The 27163-nt window shown below is 33.2% G+C and overlaps 1 protein-coding gene across 1 annotated transcript; it reads left to right on the forward strand.

The window, feature by feature from the left end:
* Positions 1 to 8946: 8946 nt before the first annotated feature.
* Positions 8947 to 26660, forward strand: LOC132738111 (uncharacterized; the record flags this gene model as incomplete). The annotated part of the gene is made up of 9 exons (XM_060725540.1): positions 8947 to 9680; positions 10393 to 10518; positions 11083 to 11269; positions 12841 to 13011; positions 16048 to 16145; positions 20860 to 20982; positions 21561 to 21707; positions 23805 to 23859; positions 24894 to 26660. Coding segments are annotated over exons 1-9 (2803 nt in total), but the record flags the coding sequence as incomplete, so codon positions are not given.
* Positions 26661 to 27163: the final 503 nt, after the last annotated feature.

The following is a 27163-nucleotide window of genomic DNA, read 5'->3' on the forward strand; positions in this document are numbered from 1 at the left end:
GGTGTGCAGTGCACAAGAGAGAAAAGTCTACCCTTTATAATTTATTTTTCATACTTAATTTTTCACCTGAGTGGAGCATAACTTAAAAAGTCTTTGAGATGTCAACATGAAACCTCATAGGTGGATTTATCTTATTGAGGAGGCATGCTGTGTGCAAGAATGATAACTCTACCCTTTATAATTTTTGAGTTATTGCCCCTTGTTATTTTTTCATACTTTTTGTCTGGAGGTATCTCAAAAAGTGTTTGAGGTACAATGTATGTATACTTGGTGCCGATCTTCGCGTTTGTTTTGTCAGTTTGGTTTTACTTACAAATTAGGTCATATGAAGTCGATATAACATATTACACAACAAACAAACAAACACACTTTCTTTTTATTCTATGCTTAAAAACAAGTTTAAATGAAATTTCCTCAATATTAATTTTAATATTTGATTTTTCCCAACTGGTAGCCTCATTTTTAGTCGTCTTTCTCATAAATACAAAAAGTCTCGAGCTGAAAAATAAGTTCGACAATCAACGTTTAATAGCGATGGTATTATTCATTTTATTCCAAAAGCATGAATGATCGCTTGTTCTTTATAATAAAAACAAACAATTCTAGTAGAAGAACAAGTCGCACCATCCGACTTACGGCGAATGAATATAAGAGGCAGAGAACATATTCGTACTTTGGATCAGGTGCATTTTATTAATAAAACAGATATTGTGTTTTGAAGGTGTTGAAAATTGTTAATATTTCTTTGTCAATGTAATTCTTTGTAATATGTATGAGGAAATGAGCTAAATTTATAGAATTTATATGTTTGTGTGCGAAACTAAGCCTCCGGCCGGTATCTTTGTATGCATTTTTGACTCTTCAAAAGGAGGCTGAAAAACCTTAAATTTCAGATGTCTGCTACAGAACGAGTAATACATTTTGCAAAATATCTAAACGTATGACAAACACTATGTTTAGCATATTCAAAGTTTATGATCATTGTACAATAGAAAATTTCTATAATTAAAGACATTAGGCGGATTCTTAAGTGGTTTTTTTTCCATTTCATGAAAATTGGGCATATTCCTGTATTTTCAGCTTGATTTTGGATGGCTGGGGGGTAATAGAATTTTCTCTCAGATTGTACTATATGGAGCAATGTATTCAGATAGTTACTTTTTTCAATGTTTGTCATATATCCTTGAATAATATCAAGAAATAAGTTTTTCACATGTGTATAAAATCAAAAAGATTCAGTAATGTGTTTTACGGCCTCACGGAAAAAAATGCTCATTTTTTTTTGGTCCCCTGCCCCCTTATAAATATAAGCGGCCGCCATTTTTAAAAGTTGTGTATTTGACGGGAGGAAAATAATTGTGTTTGATTCAGGGGGATATCATTTGGATTTGTCAGTCACACATCTTTTTAAAAGAAAGAAAACTTATTTGAGGATTGTTACAGACAATGAATAATTGTTGACAGATGTGTAAACTTTCTATAATTATAGCGGCTATATATGAATTAATAAGGAAAGTTGAAAGGCTGATTCTTCGGCTGATGACTATCATTGCTTTTCAAGTTTTCATATTGCATTAGGCAGTTATTGCTCTTAGGATACTTGCAAATGCCCAAATGTCACCAAGAGCAGTTTTGCATGCGGAAGGTTGTCTATTTTTCAGACTGTTAAAATGAAACAAAAAATTTAGAGACGATATTTGGTGATTGGTAATTTGAATGAATTGAAGTAAGTTTTTTCTTTTTATAACTTTTGAAATGTAAGTTATTTATCAATCCCAGCTTTACTTTTCTGTAAACAGCTTTGACAATGTTAGAATTGTCAGCAAAAATAAAATTGAGGTGTCACATGGGGAAACTCTTAAAAAAGTAGTCTTGTCAAAGAAAAATATGTAATAAAATTTTCACTGTGAAACTTTCAAATATAATTTTCATGGATAAATCTGTAATCCACTCAAAGGCATAAAATAAGTATTTGCTTTTTTGCTTCTAAACTTTGCTTTGTTTGATCAATGATAAAACGTACAAACGTACAATTTCAATGTGGCCATACCACGTGACAGGTACGGAACACGCCGATTTTTCACCCGATTCAGGTATGTTTTTTATTCATAACTTATTTATTATTCAACCGATTTTGATCAGATAATTAAGGCACAGAGTACCCGTAATTATATCAATAATACATTATATTTTAAATAGAATTAAATTGACAATACTTCTCAATCTTTTTAATGACTGTTAAAATCAAATACATTCGTTATAAGTTTAACTTTAAAATTGTACAAAATATTAAATTAATCACAGGTTAATAAAGGAGAATATGAAAATGTTTTCTGAAAGTTAAAACCATATATATATAGACCTAAAAAAAATATTGCACAATGCACAAGATTTGAACTCGAAAAAAAGAATTTTCTTAACATGAACTCTTCATACATGTCATAATCTGAACACTCTAACCACTACGCTATTCGGATTAACGTGTCTATGTCCAATTTAATTCTTTTTTATTGCAGTAAAAGTGCAAAGTGTAATAACCGAATAACTTGCACAACCCATTATATCATAATGGTTTGACCGATTAATGTAAACGTTATCGTGTTCGACTTAGCTGTTTACCTCTAAACTCCAATATTAACATGTCTGCTCCCATAGTACACCTTCTAGGTGTAGTTCATTATCGTCACGTCTCAGTGAGTTTCAACAAGAGGGAATTAAAAGTATACGTGTAATCCAAAGTACTTATTTACGAAAGACCGATTGGAACATTTCAACTTCATTATTTCTCGATTTCATCTTCATATACGTATACCAGATTTCAACTCAACGAATTTACGATTTCAAGTAAAATTCATGACGTTCATTGAAATCGTGAATTCATGAAGTTGAAATCGTGAATTCATGAAGTTGAAATCGTGAATTCGTGAAGTTGAAATCGTGAATTCATGAGGTTGAAATCGTGAATTCACAAAGTTGAAATCGTTAATTCACAAAGTTGAAATCGTGAATTCGTGAAGTTGAAATCGTGAATTCGTGAAGTTGAAATCGTGAATTCGTGAAGTTGAAATCGTGAATTCGTGAAGTTGAAATCGTGAATTCGTGAAGTTGAAATCGTGAATTCGTGAAGTTGAAATCGTGAATTCATGAAGTTGAAATCGTGAATTCATGAAGTTGAAATCGTGAATTCACAAAGTTGAAATCGTTAATTCACAAAGTTGAAATCGTGAATTCATGAAGTTGAAATCGTGAATTCATGAAGTTGAAATCGTGCATGAATTCGTGATGTATAAATCGTGAATGCATGAAGCTGAAATCGTGAATTCCGTATGTTTAATGGAATACACGAAATTAAAATTGTGAATTCATGAAGATGAAATAGAGAATCCATAAAGTTGAAATGGTCCTACCGGTCTATCGTACTTATTACTATAGCTACGTGCTTACGTTTAGAGGACTATTGTAAGTGCTATCAAGACATTATTGACACAGGTAGAGAAAATATGTAAATAAATGTGTAAATCGATCAGAACTATTTTTATGTCTATTAATTCATAAATATAAAATATATAATCGACGGCTTTAATGTATTGACAAGTAGTTTCCTTATATCAGTATCAGTTATAATAAAATGGCGGATCAAGTAAGTGGAAAAAGAAAACCAAATGAAGAAATTGGACTATCAACACCACGAGAGAAGGTTATACAAAACTCCACGGCGATTGTTTATTTAAGCTCTGAGGAGGTAACATTAAGTGACAAGAAATCAGAGGTGTCGTCAGTTTACAAAAGTTCGGAGGAATATTACGAGTGTGATCCTTGTACAACTGTCGGAGATCATGCCGAGGCTGAGGGGTTTTGTACTGACTGTAATGAATATCTTTGCAGTAGTCATTCAAGAAACAGATTATCAAATCATCACGTTTTGATGAGCAAAGATGACTGCAATCCGTGTAAATTTGCTGGTGACGAAACCAAGGCAGTTGGTTACTGTAAATATTGGTTCGACCGTCTTTGTAGTTGTTGTTTTAAAGACCATCCTAGAAATAAATTAACGAGACATCACGTGATTGTTAAGGACGATGCACTCGTTGAATTAGATCATGATGTTATATCTTCTATTTGTAAAATGAAGGTAACAGAAAATATGACCATCGGAGTAAACAAGAACGAAGAATATACTTTCATCCAAAATATCAACGTTAAATCATATACTGACGAAAGGGACTGCTATATTACAGACATGACGTTAGTCTCTGACAATCAACTTGTTCTAATTGATTATAGCAATCAATGCTTAAAACTCGTTGATATCAATAAGAGTAAAATCAAAGACGTCTTATCATTACAATCAAAACTATTTGGGATTACAACGATATCAAATGACCAGATAGCTGTTGTATTTTGAAACAGTTATCAGATACAGCTAGTGAAAGTACGTAAAAAACTAACTCTAGACCGTTTAATAAAAACGAATGGTAACTGTGTAGATGTGAAGATGATCAACAATCAGTTATATGTTTCATTTTGTAAACCTGTGAAGTTTCAGATACTACAGCTGACAGGGGCAATAATCAAGACGATCAAACCTGATGATGAGATACTCAAACATTGTATATTACCTCTGCATATTGCCGTGAGTCATGATGAGAGTGTGATCTATGTATCCGACTGGTGTACTAACAAAGTTATATCCCTTGATATAAATGGTAATATGTTATCCTTGTATCAAGGTAAGTTAGAACGCCCGCAAGGTATTATAATCTCTCCGTCTGGATCAGTCTACGTCTGTAACAGAAGACGGCACATCGTGTACAAGATGACGTCAGTCCTGAGTGAAGCCATGGTGATGCTGGTACAAGGAGATGGATTAAACTTCCCGCATGCAATATGTTTGAATGAGATTAATCAACATCTGTATATCAGCAGTGGAAGTTCTGAGGCAAAATATAAAAATATTTTAAAAGTTTACAAATGTTAAGAAATAGTACACTTACACATGTGGCTTTTATTGTGAGATCAGTAAACTATTTTTTAAAGAGAAGGGGAATAACCATAGGAACTCTGGAACAGGACCGCATATTGCGGCGCATAAATCCGAATTCTTACCGGCTTTACATATAGTTTGTCCGACCTTTGAATATCTTTTCATATTATGCGAGCGGGTGGTCTTTAATTATCTAATCTCAATTTAATATAATCTGCTAATTTAAAAATCAGTCAAATTTACGGTATATTGAAAAAAGAAAAGGAGTGACATCCGCCATTTGCCGCAACGTTCGGCGTAAGTTATCCCCCTTGATATGCTTGATTTTTGTTTTAATTTTTCTAGTAATTAATACGAGATGAGTGCCTAAAATATTTATCTATGGATCATGTTTTAATATTCCTTTTTTCAGTTAGGCAAAATCAGTTGGACCATATTACTAAAGTGTCTGTTTTCTCCATTTTAACAAATAAATACACGAATACGCCCGTTATAATGCTGCCTATACATGTCAACACGTGTAAACAATAAACCGTTAACATTATATCCGGACGATACCTGATAGTTGACAAAAATAACGGGAACAAAATTCTGAAAAAATAGTAATCAATTGTAGCCAAATGGGAAAAACTCATGCCGAAAACGTTGCGGCAAATGGCGGATGTCACTCCTTGTCTTTTTTATAATACCGTAAAATTTGACCAGTTTTAAAAGAGACAGATTGGGTTCAATTGATAATATATTTTTTGAGTCCATACACTCGGATAATACTAAAAGATATTTAGATGTAGCAGAAACGTTTTTAAAAACCGTTACAGGATTGAAAAAATACGCCGCAATCTGCGGTCCCGTTCTCGAGTTCCTATGGGAATAACTATCAAACATCATCGACAGAATCATCTATTTTGGAAATTAAAAATAATATACATGTATTCAAACATTAGTTATAATAGAATCAGTCATATCGGAAATTAAAAAAAAATACAAATGAACGTTTTATAACCATGATGATTTATACGTGATGAAAATATTGATCATTTTTTTGCAAAATGGCATGATCAGATATTTTTATTGATTGTTTTGTCACACCGACACTGTACGATATGTTTGTATGGCGAACTTTTCTACTTAATTTTAGGACTTCGAGTGCCCTTCCGTGTATTATTTTAGGTACGGGTGGGCATCTCAGTCATCTAAGAGAAACCGGTTGGCAAATAATTAAATAAGTTAACTCATGGACTGTGTTTTTTGTTATATATATATATCTATATACGGAAATTCAACGACCCCTAGGACAGGGCCAATTTTGACCCAAGGGCTTTATTTGAACAAACTTGGTAGACACTGTTTTATGCTTAATATCTCAGCTCTGGCTGTTTGGATTTTTTAAAAGAAGATTTTTTAAGTTTTACTATACATTTTAGGAAAATCAATGACCATCAGGGCGGGCGAATTTTGACCCGAAGGCTTTTAGTTGAACAAACTTTGTAGACACACACTAGAGGATGTTTCATGCATCTAAGCTCTAGCTCTTTGTGTTTTTTTTATAAAAAAAGAGTTTTAAAATTTTTACTTTATTAATATTAGGAAAATCAACGACCCCCAGGGCGGAGCAAATTTTGACACCAGGGCTTAATTAAAAAAAATTGGTAGAAACCCTTTAGTAAATGTTTCATGCTTAATGTCTAAGCTCTATCTCCTTGTTTTTTTTTAAAAGAAGTTTTTAAAGTTTTTCCTATATATATATTAGGAAATTTAATGAACCCTGGGGTGGGGCTAATTTTGACCCCATGGGCTTTAATTTGAACAAACTTGGTAGACACTCACTAGATGATATTTTATGCTTTATTTCAAAGCCCTAGCTATTTGGATTTTTTTGAAAAAAGATTTTTTAAGTTTGTTCTTTCGGTTGCCATGGCAACAAGAGTTCGGCATGGAATCAAATTCTTTGAACATTTTTAAAGGTGACCACCAAAGAAACATTCCTGGGAAGTTTGGATGAAATTTGTTTAGTTATTTATGAGATGTCGTTTAAAGTAAAAGTTTATGGACGGACGGAAAGATGGACATGCCATTTAGATGTATTAAGAGGCCATTTATTTTGTTTTGATTTTCTTTTGTTTAATAAAGGGCCATGGCCCCTTAATCTATTGTTACAGAAAACTATAAAGTTCTCTTTTGTTCTGTTTTCAGTTACATGGCCCCCATTTCTCTTAAATAGCACAGACGGACGGATGACGGTGGATGAGCGACTGACTTGAAATCGAATCCCACTTTATAAGACCCCATGTTCATGCTGTATACTTAATACATTCATCATATTATTACCCGGGTGTGCACCTGTGCAACCAGGCCAAAACACTTATTTTCAAATAAACAACCCTATTTTTGGGATAAAATCCAGAACACAAACACAAGAATAAAAGGATCAATTATAGAATCATGGTCAATATTTGGATTAACCGTTAAATGCCTATATCATCCAACGTTCATTGAAGCATGCAATAAACATTTCCAAAAAAAAAGAAGAGAAAAACAGAATATCTTAAGAAAGCCCAACACGGCAAAATTGAAAATGTTGCAGGCTCAGTTTGATTGAGCTTTTTCATGGACAGTAGAGGTAATTGCAAGCTACCGCCCCCCCCCCCCAGCACCGACTTAAGCAGTATTCAACAGTTAACATGAAATTGAAAAAATTAATATGAATATAAATAAAAATGTATATGTGACACGCCAGTGCAATTCCACTGAAAGCGGCATTGTATATGTATCAACTTAAAACTTCATAGGTAGATAGATCTCACATTCGGAACTGCCTCGGCTATTATATCTATAATAACCTCGGAAACAATACGGATTGAAAGTAGTTCTAATACTTCTAAAACAGAAACAGTGTGTGTAATGTAAAACGAATGTATATATTGACATCCGAAGGAAAATCAAGTAAAAATAAAGTACAATTATGATTGAAAATATGTCTGACAACACTTTTTAATTCAAAAAATGCCCAGCTGATGAATAATTTTAATCAAATCCTACTTGATGTCATTTCGTACTTTCGGTTTCTACAACCCTATTAATAAATATATAAATAATGTATTGTTTGCTTTTGTATCTATGAATTCACTAGCTTACATTTGGTGGACTTTTACTTGATATATTGATAATAAACTTGTCAGCTACTCCCAGCATAAAAATACTAAATAATAAATTTTAATCAAATCCTACTTGATGTCATTTCGTACTTTCGGTTTCTACAACCCTATTAATAAATATATAAATAATGTATTGTTTGCTTTTGTATCTATGAATTCACTTACATTTGGTGGACTTTTACTTGATATATTGATAATAAACTTGTCAGCTACTCCCAGCATAAAAATACTATTTGTTTCTTAGCGTAGGTTACACCGAAATACGTACCGCATCCGTTACGTGTATTCATACTATTCTGCTGGAGGTCCTTATCCGAAGACTGACGGAAAGGGCCGAGTAGTTGCGATTGTAGATCTCATTGAGGAGGAGTGCAGCACACAAGAATGATAACCTACCTTGCATTATTTTTCAGTTATTGCCCTTTGATATTTTCAGCCATTTGTATTCACATAGGTTTCAAATCTGTAATCACTTCAGCCATCAGTTTTCATTACCAAAAGGCCTCTTAAAATTGAATTATTTTGCTCTACTACATATAAATTCGTCCAATGAACAAACACGGGGATAGCCGTGTTAACATGTTTAGATATAGTTTGTCTGGAAATTGAAAGTGATCAAAATGAAGAACACAAAAGGAGGTTCAGTTAGCAAAGTTATCAATTACATTAAAGTTGCAAATTTGAACAATTTTATACGTGTTTTACATTTTCAGATCAATATATACAATGTAGGCCTAGCAAACAATTTCCTGTATGATAAGACAAATTAACTGCCATTCGCGACCCTACGCTGGATAAAGTATAATATGGGGATATGGTTGGATGTTTCTGTCTAGATAGATGGTCATGGTCAGGTGCCAGTCTTCAAATTTTTCAGATATTCTTTATGTTAACGTTTATATTAAATTTTTAGATAATTTCTCCTTTTCGCCGACCACTATGTATAGAACTTGATGCGTTGAGTTCACTACTTTCTTATCGATACCGACTACGGTATATTAACGCCGTAGTACGGATTTTGTACCGTGAAAGATGGGAAATATCCATCCGAATAATTCCGATAATTTCTACTTTCGCTTTCTTTTCAGAATTTCACTAAAGTTTATCAGTTAATTGCAGCTAATAACTCAGATGTCATGAAGTAACAAATATGATAGTTTATTAACTCATCTAAACACCTCTTATTTATCATGTATTTTTTCCCAAATATTTGCAAATATAGAAGAAAAAAAAAGTTAAATTTTCCGTGGAGTTGTTTTCAAAAAATGACAATGCCCAAAATTTAACTGTACAAGATAGAACATGAAATACAAATGTGATAAATTGTAAGTGAAAAGAAAAGTGAAACAAATGGCTTGAATCCGCCGCTTGATGGTTAATAGAGATGACACACTAACTTTTAGCTGAAAGTAATGGAGAGGACCAGGTGTCATCCGTATTCTAGGGGGCGACAATATCAAAATCAAAGACATGAAAGAGACAAAATGCTGGATGCTGCTGTATCAGGGTCAACAATTTGGAACTGTGTCAACAGTGTCCAGGTAAGTTTTTGTATGCATATGCAAGCTAAATATGTTTTTGCTTTGCTTTTATATTGGAAGTTTTTATTATTATTTTTTATTTTTTTAAATTTTTTTTTTTGTAAATACAAATTGAATAGATCAATACATATTCATGTATATACATGTACATTGTAACTGTTCCTAGTTTAGTCTCAATATTTTGACTGCGAGTCTGACTGATTTTACAATCTGATCTTACGTTATACGATATCAGTCTCTACAAGGGTTACACCATCGTTTAAAAAATAAAAAAGCTCTGGCGCACAATTTGTTAAGTCAAAATAATTATATAGATGTGCCAAAGCTGATTCTGATATATTTTTTTTCTTGGTCAGAATCTCCCTTCTAGAGGGGAGATATTGCCCATACACAACATAGCACTATAACTCATTGCATAGTACATTCAGTTGGACTTACAATATGTTAGGCTTTTCCTAACTGAAGCACAGTTGGTGCTTTACATTATATGATCAATATAGTTCTATATAAACTTTGCTCGTGTTTCTGTTCTGATGAATCAGATCTTTAAATCAACACATTAACATGTTCTTATTACTTAAGAAATCCCAAAAAGACTGTCCAAACGTTCATACATGGAATCAGTATCAAAATGTTTACTCTCATTTTATAAAAAAAAAGTTTTCACAAATGAAACTATTAATGTATTTGGGTAATGCTTTCATTATTTTAGATGCTGTTTTCAACAATGAAGGAATCCATGCTTGACATACTCACACCTTCCTGGTTGTCAGACTTTCTGACTCGCCTCCATATATCCTCCAATATAGAGACTCAACCAGAAACCTGTTGTTCTGAGGTAAGCTCCACCACAATTACGCAATTCTTCAGGTTCATTTCGGATATGAAGTTTTTCTTAAAGGAGCTTCACTATGGTTAAAAAGCCCTGAACATCAAATTTGAAATTCTTGCATAGATTAAGTGAAACATTGAAAATGGAAAATCTGCAAATATATAAAGAAATATATTTGGAGTTAAATTGAAAATGAACAGTTTAAGCATCAATTTTAGCCAGGGTTGTGTGAACAGCATTGTAAGTTGCCGCAAAACAGTGAAATATTTTGACTTGTGTCGTTAGTTACGGCCACTGATTTAGTAAAAATTATCATATTTTGACATGAGATATGGTCCAGATATATTTTTGTGACAAAACTGTGGCATGTGGGGGTATTGGTATCCCTTGGATACATTTCTAGCTACATGTTAATTAATATGTTAGTTAGTTATTGAAACAATTTCAATTTGATTCACCCTCCAACTTGCAGCTCTTCTTTGTAAATTATTCAGAGTCCATTATGTCTATCATTTCACTCATATTACATGGAACAATTTCTTACATAATTTAAAAAAAATATCATTTCAGAGTGGAATGCAAGCTGTAGTTAATCAAACAGAAGACCAGCTGAGAAGAAGTGAAATATTACTTATTCAAGATGAAAAGTCAGAGTCACCTGATGATATTAATACAATAAGTGACGATAAAGGTCAGAGTCAAGGTCATTTGAGGTCACTGCTGCATCATGAGGAGGTCACAAATCACTCCTGTACAGGTAGGTTTGTTATCATAGTCACAACAATTAGGATTTAACTCTGTTGAAGAAGTACCTCTAGAGGCTTGCAGAAATTATGATCACAAAATAGACAAATATCTTTTTTATGCCCCCGCCATGTAATGGCCGGGGCATATAGTGTTACCCTGTTCCGTCCTTCCGTCATTCCGTCCTTCCGTCCTTCCGTCATTCCGTCCTTCCGTCATTCTGTCATTCCGTCATCATCAGTTTCCGTTCATTATCTTAGTATCAGATGCACACATTCAACTCAAATTTAACAAGATTAATATATATATAACATGAGAAAAACAGGTCAAGTTCGACTTTGGTCATGGTCCGATGATATTTAGAGAGTTATGCCCCTTGATAAATTTTGCAGTTTCCGTTCATTATCTCCCCAACGGTACAACACATTCAACTCAAACTTGACATATGGATATGTCATGAAAAAATACAGGTCAAGTTCGAATTTGGTCATGGTTCGATGATTTTTGGCAGAGTTATGCCCCTTTCACTTTGAAATAATATGAAATTTTCAGTTTCCGTTCATTATCTCCCCAACGGTACAACACATTCAACTCAAATTTGACATATAGATATATCATGAAAAAATACAGGTCAAGTTCGAATTTGGTCATGGTTCGATGATTTTTGGCAGAGTTATGCCCCTTTCACTTTGAAAATAATATGAAATTTTCAGTTTCTGTTTATTATCTCCCCAACGGTACAACACATTCAACTCAAATTTGACATATAGATATATCATGAAAAAATACAGGTCAAGTTCGAATTTGGTCATGGTTCGATGATTTTTGGCAGAGTTATGCCCCTTTCACTTTGAAAATAATATGAAATTTTCAGTTTCTGTTTATTATCTCCCCAACGGTACAACACATTCAACTCAAATTTGACATATGGATATGTTTTTGGAATGCGCAGGCCAAGTTTGAATTTGGTCATGGTTCAATGATTTTTGGCAGAGTAATGCCCCTTTCACTTTGAAAATAATATGAAATTTACAGTTTCTGTTCATTATCTACCCAACAGTGTTACATATTAAACTCAAATTTGACATATGAATATGTCAAAGGAAGGCGCAGGTCAAGTTTAAATTTGGTCATGGTTCGATGATTTTAGGCAGAGTTATGTCCCTTTCACTTTGAAAATAATATAGATACATCTTAGGAACAGCAGTTTAAGTTTGAATTTGGTCGTGGTTCAATGATTTTGGACAAACTTATCTTTCTTGAATGTTGGAAAAATTTTGAACTTTCAGTTTCAGCACTCATACTTTTGTGGAAATGTATGTAGCCATTATTTTGGCTACAAATATGAAATATGCTTTTTTCAAAAGGTTAAGACTGAATAATTTCAGTGCCTTGAACATTGTATGAAAATGGTTTGTGTTAACATTGAACAGTTTTAAGGGCTTTGAACTTAAAATTAAAAAAATAATTTGTGCAAACAAATTTGGAACTAAATATTATAACATCTGAAATTTTGGCTGCATGCGGGGGCATCCGTGGCATGATGACACATTTCTAGTTTTTCACTGATTCTTACCTTTTCAGAACAACAATATAGGACCTGTGATTTTAATCCGGAGGCCAGTAGCAGAGTGTGTGTTACTAGGCAACAGCAGATGAGTGGTAAAATGTCAAGTGAGTTAAAAAGAAAGATTGAAATTGATAAAGAAAATATATGTTATTGGAAGAGGCAGAAAACAACAGGAAGGCAGAAATGTAAGTCTGTTTTAATTTTAATATCATATTAAGACTGGTTTAAACATATTTATTTAACCTCAATTTTGAAACAAGGTCTTGCAACTTATATTAATCACTTTTGAATCCACTTCCTGGGACCAGTACTGATGTCGATATGAAGAAACATAGTCATGACCAGATTGCTGGCTTGACCCCATGATCCCTGGGTTGAGAGGCAAACACCTTTACCGTTAGGCCACCACTCCCCTTATACAGACTGTTAACCAGTATCTTGCTGGAACCAAAGTCATGTGATAAGCATTTATCACTTAGTTTAGACCCAGGCCAGCCTGAACGTTCTTATAGTTTTACCGGGCTGTTTACTGTTGGCAAACTAACACTGACTTTTTAGCTCACCTGTCACAAAGTGACAGGGTGAGCTTTTGTGATTGCTTTTCGTCCGGCGTCCTTCCGTCGTCCGTCCGTCCGTAAACTTTTACTTTAAATGACATCTCCTCATAAACCACCAAGCCAATTTCATCCAAACTTCACAGGAATGTTTCTTTGGTGGTCACCTTTAAAAATTGTTCAAAGAATTTAATTCCATGCAGAACTCTGGTTGCCATGGCAACCGAAAGAAAAAACTTTAAATATCTTCTTTTAAAAAACCCAAAGAGCTAGAGCTTAGATATTTGGCATATAACATCTTCTAGTGAGTGTCTACCAAGTTTGTTAAAAAAAAAAAAATGCCCTGGGGTCAAAATTGGCCCCGCCCCAGGGGGTCATTGATTTTCCCTATATGCATATAGTAAAAACTTAAAAAATCTTCTTTTAAAGAACCCAAAGAGCTAGAGCTAAGATATTTAGCATGAAACATGTTCTAATGAGTGTCTACCAAGTTTGTTCAAATAAAAGCCCTGGGGTCAAAATTGGCCCCGCCCCAGGGGGTCATTGATTTTCCCTATATGCATATAGTAAAAACTTAAAAAATCTTCTTTTAAAGAACCCAAAGAGCTAGAGCTAAGATATTTAGCATGAAACATCTTCTCATGAGTGTCTACCAAGTTTGTTCAAATAAAAGCCCTGGGGTCAAAATTGGCCCCGCCCCAGGGGGTCATTGATTTTCCCTATATGCATATAGTAAAAACTTAAAAAAATCTTCTTTTAAAGAACTCAAAGACTTAGAGCTAAGATATTTAGCAAGAAACATGTTCTAATGGGTGTCTACCAAGTTTGTTCAAATAAAAGCCCTGGGGTCAAAATTGGCCCCGCCCCGGGGGTCATTGATTTTCCTTATATGTGTATAGCAATAACTTAAAAATCTTCTTTGAAAAAACCCAAATAGCTACTGTTTAGATATTAAGCATGAAACATTTCTACTAAGTGTCTACAAAGTTTGTTCAAATAAAAGCCCTGGGGTCAAAACTGGCCCCGCCCCAGGGGTGTCATTGTTTTTAACTATATGTGTATAGTAAAAACTTAAAAAATCTTCTTTTAAAAACCCAATGAGCTAGAGCTTAGATGTTAAGCATGAAACATCTTCTTATAGGTGTCTACCAAGTTTGTTCAAATAAAAGCCCTTGGGTTAAAATTAGCCCTGCCGGGGGGGGGGGGGTGGTGGAGGTCATTTTTTTTCATTATATATGTATAAAAAAACTTAGCATCATGAAACATCTTCTAATGGGTGTCTTCCAAGTTTGTTCATATAAAAGCCCTTGGGTTTAAACTTGCCTCGCTCCGGGGGGGCCTATATACAGGTGAGCGACCTCAGGGCCATCATGGCCCTCTTGTTATGTTGATATTTCCAAAAGCAATAATCGACAGTTTAAAAGAATTGAAGATGGAAATGTACATTTAAGAAATTAGCATATTATGGGTTAAAAAGAAAATAGGGAGGTGGGACTTTTTTTATAGGCCTCCATTTTATTTTAACACTTTGAATACATGTTGCAAAATTGACACACCTATAATTAATATAGAATATGTTCATCCAACACTTTCAGTACTGGTGAAAGCATAATACAACTATCCTTTAACTTAACAAAGGATAGTTCCGAATTTAAAGCAAAAAAGTCCACTTACTTTACCAAATCACCAAGGTAATATTCAAAAATATCAGGTCCTTTCTTTGTTTAATGAATTTGGACTTTGAACTCCTTTTATAGATTGTTTGTTTCTGGCTTTTCACTGAATTAAACAGATAATTGATCATAGATCATAATCATTTGAGCCGCGTCACGACAAAACCAACATAGTGGGTTTGCGACCAGCATGGATCCAGACCAGCCTGCGCATCCACGCAGTCTGATCAGGATCCATGCTGTTCGCTATCAGTTTCTCTACTTGTTATAGGGTTTGTTAGCGAACAGCATGGATCCTGATCAGACTGCACGGATGCGCAGGCTGGTCTGGATCCATGCTGGTCGCAAACCCATTATGTTGGTTTTGTCATGACACAGCTCATTTACCTTTCCTAGATAACTTAACCTGTAATAACAAGTGGTTGACTCCTAATCCCACATGGTTTCTGAATTAGCTGTGAAAGGCAAATGATCATTTGTCTCAATGTACAAGGTCAGTTGTCATACTAGATTTCTAATCCAATGCTTTACCTGAATTGCGTTAAGCGGTTGGGTCTTTATAGTTTCATTTAAGCTCAGAAATTCAGGTACGAAAATTTCAGAATAACCTTAAAGTCTGTGTAAAGTTTTTTGTAGATTTTATGGCTGTTCTAGTTTTGCCACAGCTCGTTTAGTAGGCTACCTGTTGTTGTATTTACATCATATACATAATAATGACTTCTAACAAAATATACAGGAGAGAAATAACAAATGTATTTGATACTTTATAGCACTTTAAATTACAGTTAAACATGCGTTAAGGACCACCTGTGAATATAGATTGGCCATTGTTCAACAGCCCCTAATTGATCAAAAATAACATTGTACATTGTAAATTCTAAATAAAGCTATCCTGTCAGTAAGGGCTATGTTCAGTCTCTCCCATGATGACCTTTATTCAGAGGTTTATCTGTAACATAACTTGTACATTTCTTTTATATTTTGATGTATGAAGTCAAGTGTGATAGAGCAGCGATGAAGGAAATGACTAGAATCCACCTCACTGATATGTACACCAGCAATGTTTCACAAGAGTTATTTTCCTTGCAAGAGGTAAGATATTTATGAAATTAGTACAGTTATAATGATTTATTAGTATTTGTATGAAAGTCAAATGACAGCTTTGGTAACATTTTGCTACCTTTATCACAAACTGATACACTATCAGCACTAGGGATTAACATCTCACATTTTCTATATCTATTACAACAACAATATTAAGCACATGTTTGCTTTTTCTAAAGAAAGAAATAACTATTTATTTTTTAGGCATAATGTGCCTAAGGGAACTCCACTGAAATCTAAAAGTCTGAAAAAAACCCATAAAATTTGAATTTCTTAGTAAGATCAACTTGGGCACTAATAAAACAGAAAGACATATAAAATGAATAACTAAAATACTCGGAAATACAGTCGAACTTCGTTCGCTCGAACTCGGAGGGCCTGTGCAAATTTGTTCGAGAGATCGGTAGTTCGAGCCACAGACACTTGGGGTTTGGAGCTCAAAACGCCTTTAAAATCCAAATAAAATGCATATTTGTCAATCCCAGCACATGTACTGATCATATATATCAAAAAAACTTAATATAAGCCGTTTTGAAAAAAAATCATATTTCAACATCTAGTTGTTGAAATATGATTTTTTTTCAAAACGGCATATATTAAGATTTTTTGATATATATGATCAGTACATGTCCTGGGATTGACAAATATGCATTTTATTTGGATTTTAAAGGCGTTTTGAGCTCCAAACCCCAAGTATCTGTGGTTCGAGCCAACCGAGGTTGAACTATTATTACATTGATCATATGCCTAAAGGTTTTCCTAGCTTACATCGGTCGAATGATAAATGCGTCAATATAATTGATTGTAAGTACATCTGTTCGTCGAATATTTCATATTCAGAATTATTATCCCAGTGTTTATTTAAGTATTAACGATAAGCTGTGTTAATCTATATTCATGCATATTGTAATTGGTTGAGTTCGATTGGGCAATCACACCAAACTTGTTGAACAATGTTCAAAATATATTTATATGTTTATAAATGGGATGAATTTAATTAAAAAAAATAAATTAATGAAATATTTATTAAAAACATTTACAGCAGCATCTATTTGTAGTCTTTCACTAAAATAAACACACATACAAGTTAGTGTCATTCTATAAATAGATAACAATGTTACGATTCACTTTACATGAGCTATATAATTTTTTACAAATCTTTATTCTGTTATATGCAGATGACACTGTTATTATGGCCGAGACAGCAAATGACTTAAAAGAAGCGCTTAATACATATGAAAGATATTGCGATATTTGGAAACTTACAGTCAATATTTCTAAAACCAAGATAGTTGTATTTTCAAAAGGGAGACAAAGAAATTATCATTTCACTTATAAAAATGAACAAATCGAAATAGTAAATGAATATAAATACCTCGGCATATTTTTTAATAGAAGTGGTTCTTTCGCTAAAACTAAGACACATATTGCAGAACAAGCTACAAGATCGATGTACAGCCTGATAAGAAATTCAAATAGATTAAATTTACCAATTGACTTACAAATTGAACTTTTTAATAAAACTGTTAAACCAATATTACTTTATTTTTCTGAAATCTGGGGATACGGTAATCTTGACGTTATTGAACGCGTACAACTCAAATTTTTAAAACATATCCTTAAACTTAAACGTTCGACGGCCAGTTATTTCATATACGGTGAAACGGGATGCATGCCATTGTCTGTAGATATCGGAGAAAGAATAGCTTCATTTTGGGCGCGTCTCCTTCAGAACGAAAATGGTTTAATACCAAATAAATTATCATACTTTGTATATCGTCATATGCTAAGAAATACAGTAGATATTAATGATAATGATTTTGAACGTAATTATCCGTGGATTTATAATTTAAAATCAATACTAATAAAATGCGGAATCAACAATGTTTGGATTGATCATAATTTTCCCGGTACCAAATGGTTAAAATTAACAGTAAAACAAAAGCTAAAAGATCTTTTCTTAAATGAATGGTATTCAAAGATAAATGAATCGAGCAATAGTTCTTTTTACAAAATTTTTAAAAAATCTTTTGGAATAGAACCTTATCTTTCGTACTCCCAAAATGCAATGATTTTTAATTATGTCAAATTCAGAACAAGAAACCATAGATTACCAGTTGAAACTGGAAATTGGTCAAATATACCTGTCAATGAAAGAATGTGCATTTTTTGTAGAAATATAATCGGTGATGAGTTTCATTATCTTTTCGAATGTAATTCTAATGAAAGAAGACAATTAATTTATAAAACCATATTTTTATAGACGTCCTAATATGTATAAATTAGAACAACTTTTTACAATGAAAGATTCGCCTGCATTTTATAAACTATGCAAATACTTAATGATTATTATAAGAAATGTAAGAATGTAATCAAATATTTATGTTTTCATTTTAAAGTCAGTTGTTATTTTGTAATGTTCTGAGATATAGTTTTGTTTTAATGATATTCACTTACCACTTTCTTACTATACAGCAAAGGTCCTTTATACCTCACATATACTTTTTTTTTTATTTCTCATAAGAATAAGTTTTTGCTGTTCTTTTATAGTATTAAAAGAATAATCACTGGTTTATTTCATGAATCATCTTTCATTTCAAAATTTGCTTTTTAGTTTAGTTTAAACATATTTTATTTCTCAGAATATATATACATGTTATAATTCACAATATACAGATGCAATTCAAATATTCTTAAAAAACAGGATTAGAATGAAAGACAACATGTCTTATGAAATTCTTCTCCTAAGTGAGTAATTGACATGTAATAGGCGCTTAAATAATTACATATTTAATTTAAATTAAATTTGCTTTTTAGAAATAAATACAAGTATAGTAAATAAGCATTTTGTATGGAAGTTAAAATATTACTTTATTTATTTTACAACTTTTATGACAAATTATATCACATTTATAGCTACATTCTCCTAGTAATAAATATCTTACATTCTGTTCAAGCAGTATTTTAAGTTTTCATTTTCTTAATAAGTTAAAAAAAAAAAAAAAAAAAAATTGTTTCCTAAGCAAAATATGCATACAATTTAATAATATGTAATAGATATGTTGATATTGTTTAGTAATTATATTCTGATCTCAATTTGTATAAATGCTTCGTTAAATATTTTGACATTATCCTCATATTACATGTTGTATGCATGTTTGAGTGAATAAAAGATGTGTTGTTGTTGTTGTTGAACCACGGTTGTAATTGAAGCCGTCCGGGTAAACGTCATTCTTTATTGGTATGCATATTTCACAAGTTATTTTCTTTTTATCGTTACCATAAATGGCTAATCAACAATATTATCATAACAAATAAATCGGTTACAACACCTCTTATTTTGTATCAATTAACCTTAATTACCTTTGTCACGATCACGAGGTGTTAAAACATGTGTCGCCGTCTGTCATTTATTTAGGACATACCGTCTTGTCTTTTTGTGTTTGACCGAATAGGTGTGATTTTCACTATATTTCTGCCGAAGTGACCAGAGATCAGGTTCGAGAGTTCGAGCGATCCGAGGTAGAACAATATATATTATATAGGAATTTTGCCGGGACTGGGCAATGAGTTCGAGCGAAGGAAGGTATTCGAGCGGTCCGAGTTCGAGCGAACAAAGTTTAACTGTATATAAAAAAAATCATACTTTTGTGCTTCAAATTCTTAGCCCAGTTTGAGTCAAAAAGCATTGCAACATTTTTCAGTTTTGAAACATTTTTCAAAATTAGAGCAATAATAATATAATAATAATAATATTTTTGAAAAAGCAGAGTAAGCAAATGATTGAAAATTTTCACACTGGTCTAGACATACATCAAATGGATCTTGAAAAATAATTCCCTCATGTCAAAAAAAACCTTTGTTGAGTCCCTTTAACCCATTACTTCATGAGCATTTTGTGAAAAATGGCTGTTTTCATTGAAAAGTCTCCCGTTACAAGTTCAAATTGCTATATAATACTATAAAAACTGCTTCAACACTAATAAAACTTAGCACAAATGTTGACTGGACCATCGCCCTTGCAACAACATGCTCAGGCTTAAATATTCTGTTACCATGGCAACGGGGGGACATCTTAAAATTGCCAAAAATCACTATTTTGCGTTGATTTTTTCCATCATAATTGATTTCAAAGTGCTGCAACTTCTCAGTGGATTGAGATAGAGTCAAATGCTTTTCAGCGCTGGTTACACGTTACCTTATGATCAATCTGGGGTCATTTATAGCCTCTCACAAGTCCAAAATTTTCTTGGCGATGACTACCCCCTTTAAACCCCCCAAACGGAATAGGGCACATCCCCCTTCTGGGAACCCCATGATGTACCTTTTTGATAGGGGGCGACGCCGAAAAAGTGATCTCTTTTTTAGGAACACTTCCAAACGAAAAACAGTGTTTGGGCCCTAAATAAGGTAATTTTTCACTGTTTGAGACAACAAAGGGGGGGGGGGGGGGGAAAAAGGCGTTAAAAGGCGTGTATATGACGTAATGGGTTAAGATAAATAGCGAATTTTGTGTGAATGTGCTATGGTTACAAATGTGAATATGGAATCAGATTTAAATATATCTTCAATGGAAAATGATTAATTTATTATCAAAGGCATATGATAAAAATTATTGAAGTGTTTAAAGGTTACTGTAAACAATCTATTGTATTATTGTAGAGGAAAAGTTACGATATATATATTATGTAATTATGTACAGGATATTGTGGAAAAGTTGCACATACAAGAAAGACCAAGTCAGGCAAGAGCAAGAGAGGTGTTGACAGATCTAGAATCAAGAAGAATTCTACATGCACTAAACAGAGATCACAAACCACTTTTTGTAAGCATTTATCATATAAGATTAAAACTTGTATAATAGAAAATAATACAAAATAACAAACTCTTAGATAATGTGTTTTCAGAAATAATGAAATCTTAAGAATTTAAAAAGGCCCATTGTGTCCAAGAAGTGCTTAATTTTCATTTCTCAAATTGAAAGCTTTCAGTTATAGGTGCAAAAATTACACATTGGCCACTTACCTGAACTGTCTTTGCTTCTATTGCTTTTTGGTAATTCTGCAATGGTTGCATATTTTTGTATATATTGTTTCAAAATATTCAATCCTTATTCACTTGATTTAAATCAAGGTAGCAAATATTTTAATTGACATTTGAATTGAATATTTGAATCCTTATCTGAAAAACATCCTTTAATTTGTATAAAATGAGGATCATTTTTGTTGTATTGAAGATGTTCATAAAATTATTTCCTTTCAAGTTTGAATACCCTAACAACAGTTGGTTTACTTTTGGTATTTACAATAATTATGCTCTTATAATATATTTTAAATACAAACTTGTAAAATATTTTCATAGAATCCTGTAACACACTTTTCTCTCATGTAACATGTTTTTTAGACAATCATCCCAGATCTCCAATTTGGTCCCAAAGCTCCGAAGTTGAAATACTTCGTTCCACCTTTTTCACATAAGAAAAATAAAGAGGCTGCTTCAGATGATACAAGAACAGAATCAGCTGATGTACTACCATCTACTAGCTTAGATGTAAGCCTTGTGTAGTTACTGTGAATTCACTTAATTTTGTGGGCACGAAATTTTGTGGTTTTGTCACAAAGGACATTTTTCTGGGTTCTTAAATTCGTGGATTGTCTGTTAGTGTGAAAGGATTTAAAATTATGTAATGCAAAATAATCCTACAGCAGTCGAAATAAAACTTCCATGGATTTTAGACTCGTAAATTGATTTACCCATGAAGACCACGAAAATGTGTCCTGCGAAAAATTATGATTTTGCAGTATAACATTTCTTATAATACTGCATGTTTGAATGTCAATTTTTCAGTGAACAAACCCAACATTTATAATATCCTTAAACATGACTCCTGCAGCTTTAAAGATTTTTTTATTTCTTTTTCTCAAAGGAAAGGAGTCATGCATGCAGTTTTATAATTTTTTAGACATTTGACATTTGATATAGCCTTACTGCTTTGGTCATATAAGCTTACTAGGCATTTTGACCTTTTCAATGTCTTTTACTTTATAACTGATGATATTCTGTATTGCATATATAGTATATTACATTAACAGTATAGTATATTATAATATTGTTGTAATTCATGCTACACAACTTAATGCATTGGATATTAAATGTCACATTACACACTCTACTACATGGCATGTTATAATACATATTACACAACATATTTTATTATAGGGCATATAACACAGATTATTATATGGTATGTATACACGTACATCAATTGACATATCACACAGCATTCAATATTACTGTATAATTGGATATTTCAGCATGTCGAAAAGTTACTGCGAATTTAAAATTCCAGACTTTTTGTTTAAGGAAATATTAGCGAATTGTGCAAAGGTAGAATTTTGTGACAGGTTGGTTGATATTTACGCTAGAGGAAATTTTGGCGATTTTTGTCAATTTGCAAATTCGCCAATATTTCGGTGTCGCTAACTTAACCACTTATACAGTAAATATTACACAGCCTTTTGCATGGCTTATCATTTGACATTTTCACATCACATAACATAGCATAATATAAATATGACACATTACACAACATATTTGATTGTACATGTTATATGGCATATGTTAGGTAAAATGTTTATTTCCAGGATTTGCATGTTTAGTTAATATATAAAAGTCTTACCATGATTTAAGTTATCTTCTAGTAAATGAATTTCATCTTCTGGAGAAAACAAAATACATTTTATAGAAATATGTATACTTTTTAAAAATTATATGTTATATTTCTGGAAGACGGACAAAACCCCACCAGTTAAAACCCCACCACTCAAAATGTTATAGAGTGGACAAAACCCCACCACTAAATTTTATAGAGTGGACAAAACCCCACCACTAAATTTTACAGAGTGGACAAAACCCCACCACCTACCAATTATTGGGCAAGATTTGATGAATTAAAATATATATAATATACAGTACACATTTTCACATTTTATTTTTTAATTTCAATATAACATTTGTGTAATACTGGTATAAGAGATTATACAAATAATTTACAAACTGTTAAATCAACATCAAAGAGTAGTCATTTATTTGAGACTGTGCCACATTTATGACCTTGAATTATCCATTATTTTAAGTTTCTTCAAATTCATGTCTTCAATTTATTTATATAAAAATAAACTACTTACTATTAATCAAGAATGTAGCCCATTTTCATCCATTAATGATTAGAAAATAGCACATTTTTATAGCACATTTCTAATTTATTCAGTTCAGACAATTTTCCTTCATTGTACTTCATTGTACTTAGTTTAAGTGGATACTGTGGCTGATAGCCTGAAGAAACTCGGGTACAGTCTTCTCCTTATTGATGAGTTGTTCACACATTCTTTTGAGTTTCATCTGCTGCACAATTGTTTGTTTTTTAACATGTTTACAAGAAAGTTTTGTCCACTCTATAAAACTGAAGTGGTGGGGTTTTGTCCACTCTATAAAATTAAGTGTTGGGGTTTTGTCCACTCTATAAAATTTAGTGGTGGGGTTTTGTCCACTCTATAAAATTTTGAGTGGTGGGGTTTTAACTGGTGGGGTTTTGTCCTACATTCTATATTTCTACTTAACTAATGAATATTGTACTTCTTTTTATAGGACACCAGTCAGTTCAAGCCAGTACTGCCCTGTCAATCAATGCAGTCAAGTACAGGTAGTAAAATTTTAGTAAATGATTTAGCCAAAATTAACTTTACAAAGCTTAAAGTATTAGTAGTTGGTCACTTTCAAAAAAATGCGTAATTACTGGTTAGTTATACAAGAAACCCAGTTAGGTTGACCCGCAACCAAACAAAAATTACTATTAACCAAACAAACAATCTTTACAAATGTACTTCAATAATGTCTACTTATAAGAATATTTTTATTTTCATCCTTATTCTTATTTAGATAAATTAAAAGTTGCATTGAAGTCATATGAACACTAAGTCACTTATTCAAAGTCATATTGTAGAGATTTTCTAAATTGTGAGGAAGTCATAGTAACAAAAGTCCTGAAGGCCAAATATCAGACAAGATCATGTCTGCTCTGTAAATTCTATATCTTTTAAAGGATTTTCTTCAAGCTTTGCTCATATTATGACCTCCTGATTCCCTTGTCTTGATTCTAGGTCAACCTTGTAGGTCAATGTCAGATTTTGTTTCTGCTCTATAAATTCTATACTCTTTGAAGGAGTTCCTTCAAACTTGACTCAAATGTTCACCTTCTCAAGTCAATGTGCAATACTCGTTCTAGGTCAATCTTGAAGGTTATTGTCAGACAATTTCGTTTCTGCATTATAAATTCTATACTCTGCAGGATCTTCTTCAAACTTTGCTCAAATGTTCACTTTAGCAAGGTAATGTGCAGATTCCATGCTGCTTTTGTGCCAGCTCAAGGTCCTTGTCACTCTTGAAGGTTAAATGTCACTTGTGTCAAAACTAAAAGTTAACACAGAACCCATGCCACCAATGTGCCTACTCAAGGTCACACATGAAAGTCAAATATCAGACAATTTTATGTCTACACTGCAAGTTATACATGTATTATACTTATTGAAGGACTTTTTTTGACTGAGATGTTCACCTAAGAAATATGATGAATCCTGGATCATAGAGGTAGTACTGTAGGGGAAAATGTTGGCTCCTATGACAGCCAACTACTGTTGATACTATTACAATGACAATGTAAAATCCTTTTCATTTCAGACATGTCTACAGAAACTGGAAACAAAAACAGTGCACCTGTAGAAATCCTGTTCCCAGCTCAATCATCATTACCATTGTCTACAGCAGCACAAAATGTTGGATCTGGAAATTCTAGAAATTCAACTCAACAGTCAATTTCTTTGACAGCAACTGAATCAGACACTAGTTTAGCATCTGCCGAATTACATTGCCTAGCTAATTCATCTGAACAATTTTCAACTTTTAAACCAGAGCTAGGAATAGGTTCCAACCTAACTGAACAATCTAAACCAGAGTCATTAGTTCATCCAGATCAATTAACCAGTAGATTGACAGGAGATAAGTTAACAGCTGAAAAATTTCTACCAATGGTAACAGTTGAACAAGAATCTGGTATCAGCGGTTCAGGAATTCAACAAATTCAACCAATGGCAACTGATAAATCAGAATCTGATACCAGCAGCTATGGATTCCAGTTGTCAATGCTGAAACAAGACCCAGGTACCAGTAGTTCAGGATTCCAGTGCCCAGCTCAACTCTCTAAGCAAGTATCAGCGTTTAAACCAGATATGGGTACCAGCAGATGGACAGGAATTCAATCCCCAGCACAGCAGTCTCAACCCAGGCCAATTGTTAAACCAGAACCTGGTACCAGCCCTTCTGGATTCCAGTTACCAGCTCAACAATATCAATCATTGTCAACTGGTAAAGCAAAGCCTGATACCAACAGCTCAGGATTCCAATCCACAACAAAGCAATCTCAGTCATTGCCAATATTTAAGCAAGAACCTAGTACCAGCCCTTCTGGATTCCAGTTTCCAGCTCAGCCATTGATTTCAATGACTTTAACTCAAGAAAACACTGGTACCAGCAGATCAAGCTGTGACATAACTTCCTTTAAAGGTATGGCATCCATACTGTCTGTTGGACAGAATGAGACCTCATTTTCAATTAACTCTGAATCAAAAGAAAGTAACGGCTTGACAAGATGTGATTCTGGTTTTATTACGTCAGCATCATCTGCTTCAAGTACCAAGCCTGCTATTGATTCTAGTTTGACATTATCTAATGACAAAACTCCTACAGCTGTATTAAAGAAGGAAGAACCTAATCAAAGTGTTACTCAATCTTCAAACAGCATGCCTAACTTTCAGTTTGGCCATAAATCAACACCAGTGTCAGTATCTGAGCAAAATTCTGGATATGGTTTTGACAATAGAAATGACATATCCAAGCAAAGTATTCCAACTGGACAAAACTATGGAGTAGGTGCTTCTGTTTTCAATTCACAGGACAAAACTAGGTCATTAGATAGTTCATTCAACCATCCTGCAGATAATGTTATGGCGCAAGAAAGATTGGTATCATCCATTGCCATAGAGAGTTCTGATAAACCAAAAGATGGATCTCTTAATTTTGAACCTTCTGATAAAGATACAGTGTCATCTGTGGAGTCTAAGTCAGCTTCCACAAATTCAGTACCTGATGTTGTAATTGTAAATGATGACGGTGCAGACATTGAACCTCAATCACCTGGAATTTCATCTAGCCTACAGGAAGACAATGGTCTTGATGATGACATGCAGTGTATTAAAGAAGACAGTAGAAATACCTCTGCTACAGATGTTTTGTCCTGTTCAATGTTACCTCGGCTGATGCAATTCACTACTGAAAATGAAATCTGCAATGTACCAGAGTTGAAGCCTGCTGTTGATAAAAGTAATGTTTCAATTTTAAATCCTGTCATTGCAGACATACCACCAACTGTCTCAGGTAAGACAAATATAGGTAATTCATTTATTCCATCCATAAACTGATACTTATGTTATATTTTGTAATATGAAAAAACTGTTTTACACATGCATTAGTACTAAAGATAGTGAATCAAGAAGAAGAATCTACACTGGATAAGTTTTAAGGTTGATGTTCACTTTTTATATGCCCGAAAAGGGCATATTATGTTATACCCCCTGGCATCCGTCTGTCTGTCCGTCCGTCCGTCCGCACTCACAGGAGAGTAATTATGTGGCTAGAGGGACAATAGGTATTAACTGTTCTTTCTCTTTGATGTCATTCATTCCGTAATGCTTTTATGTGGCTATTTTCTTTTGCGTGGCTAAAAAGAACAATAGAGAGAACAATAGAGTAGCCACATAATTACTGTCCTGTGAGAACTTCCGTACATACGTTCGTCCATCCGTCCGTTAGCAATTTGGTTTCCGGAGCATAACTTAAGTTCCATTTGCCCACAATGTTCAAACTTCATAGGATGATTATCCATATTGGGTAGA

The sequence above is a fragment of the Ruditapes philippinarum genome, unplaced genomic scaffold (assembly GCF_026571515.1).
Source record: "Ruditapes philippinarum isolate M1 unplaced genomic scaffold, ASM2657151v2 ctg11436_1_1_1_1, whole genome shotgun sequence".
Classification (NCBI taxonomy): domain Eukaryota; kingdom Metazoa; phylum Mollusca; class Bivalvia; order Venerida; family Veneridae; genus Ruditapes; species Ruditapes philippinarum.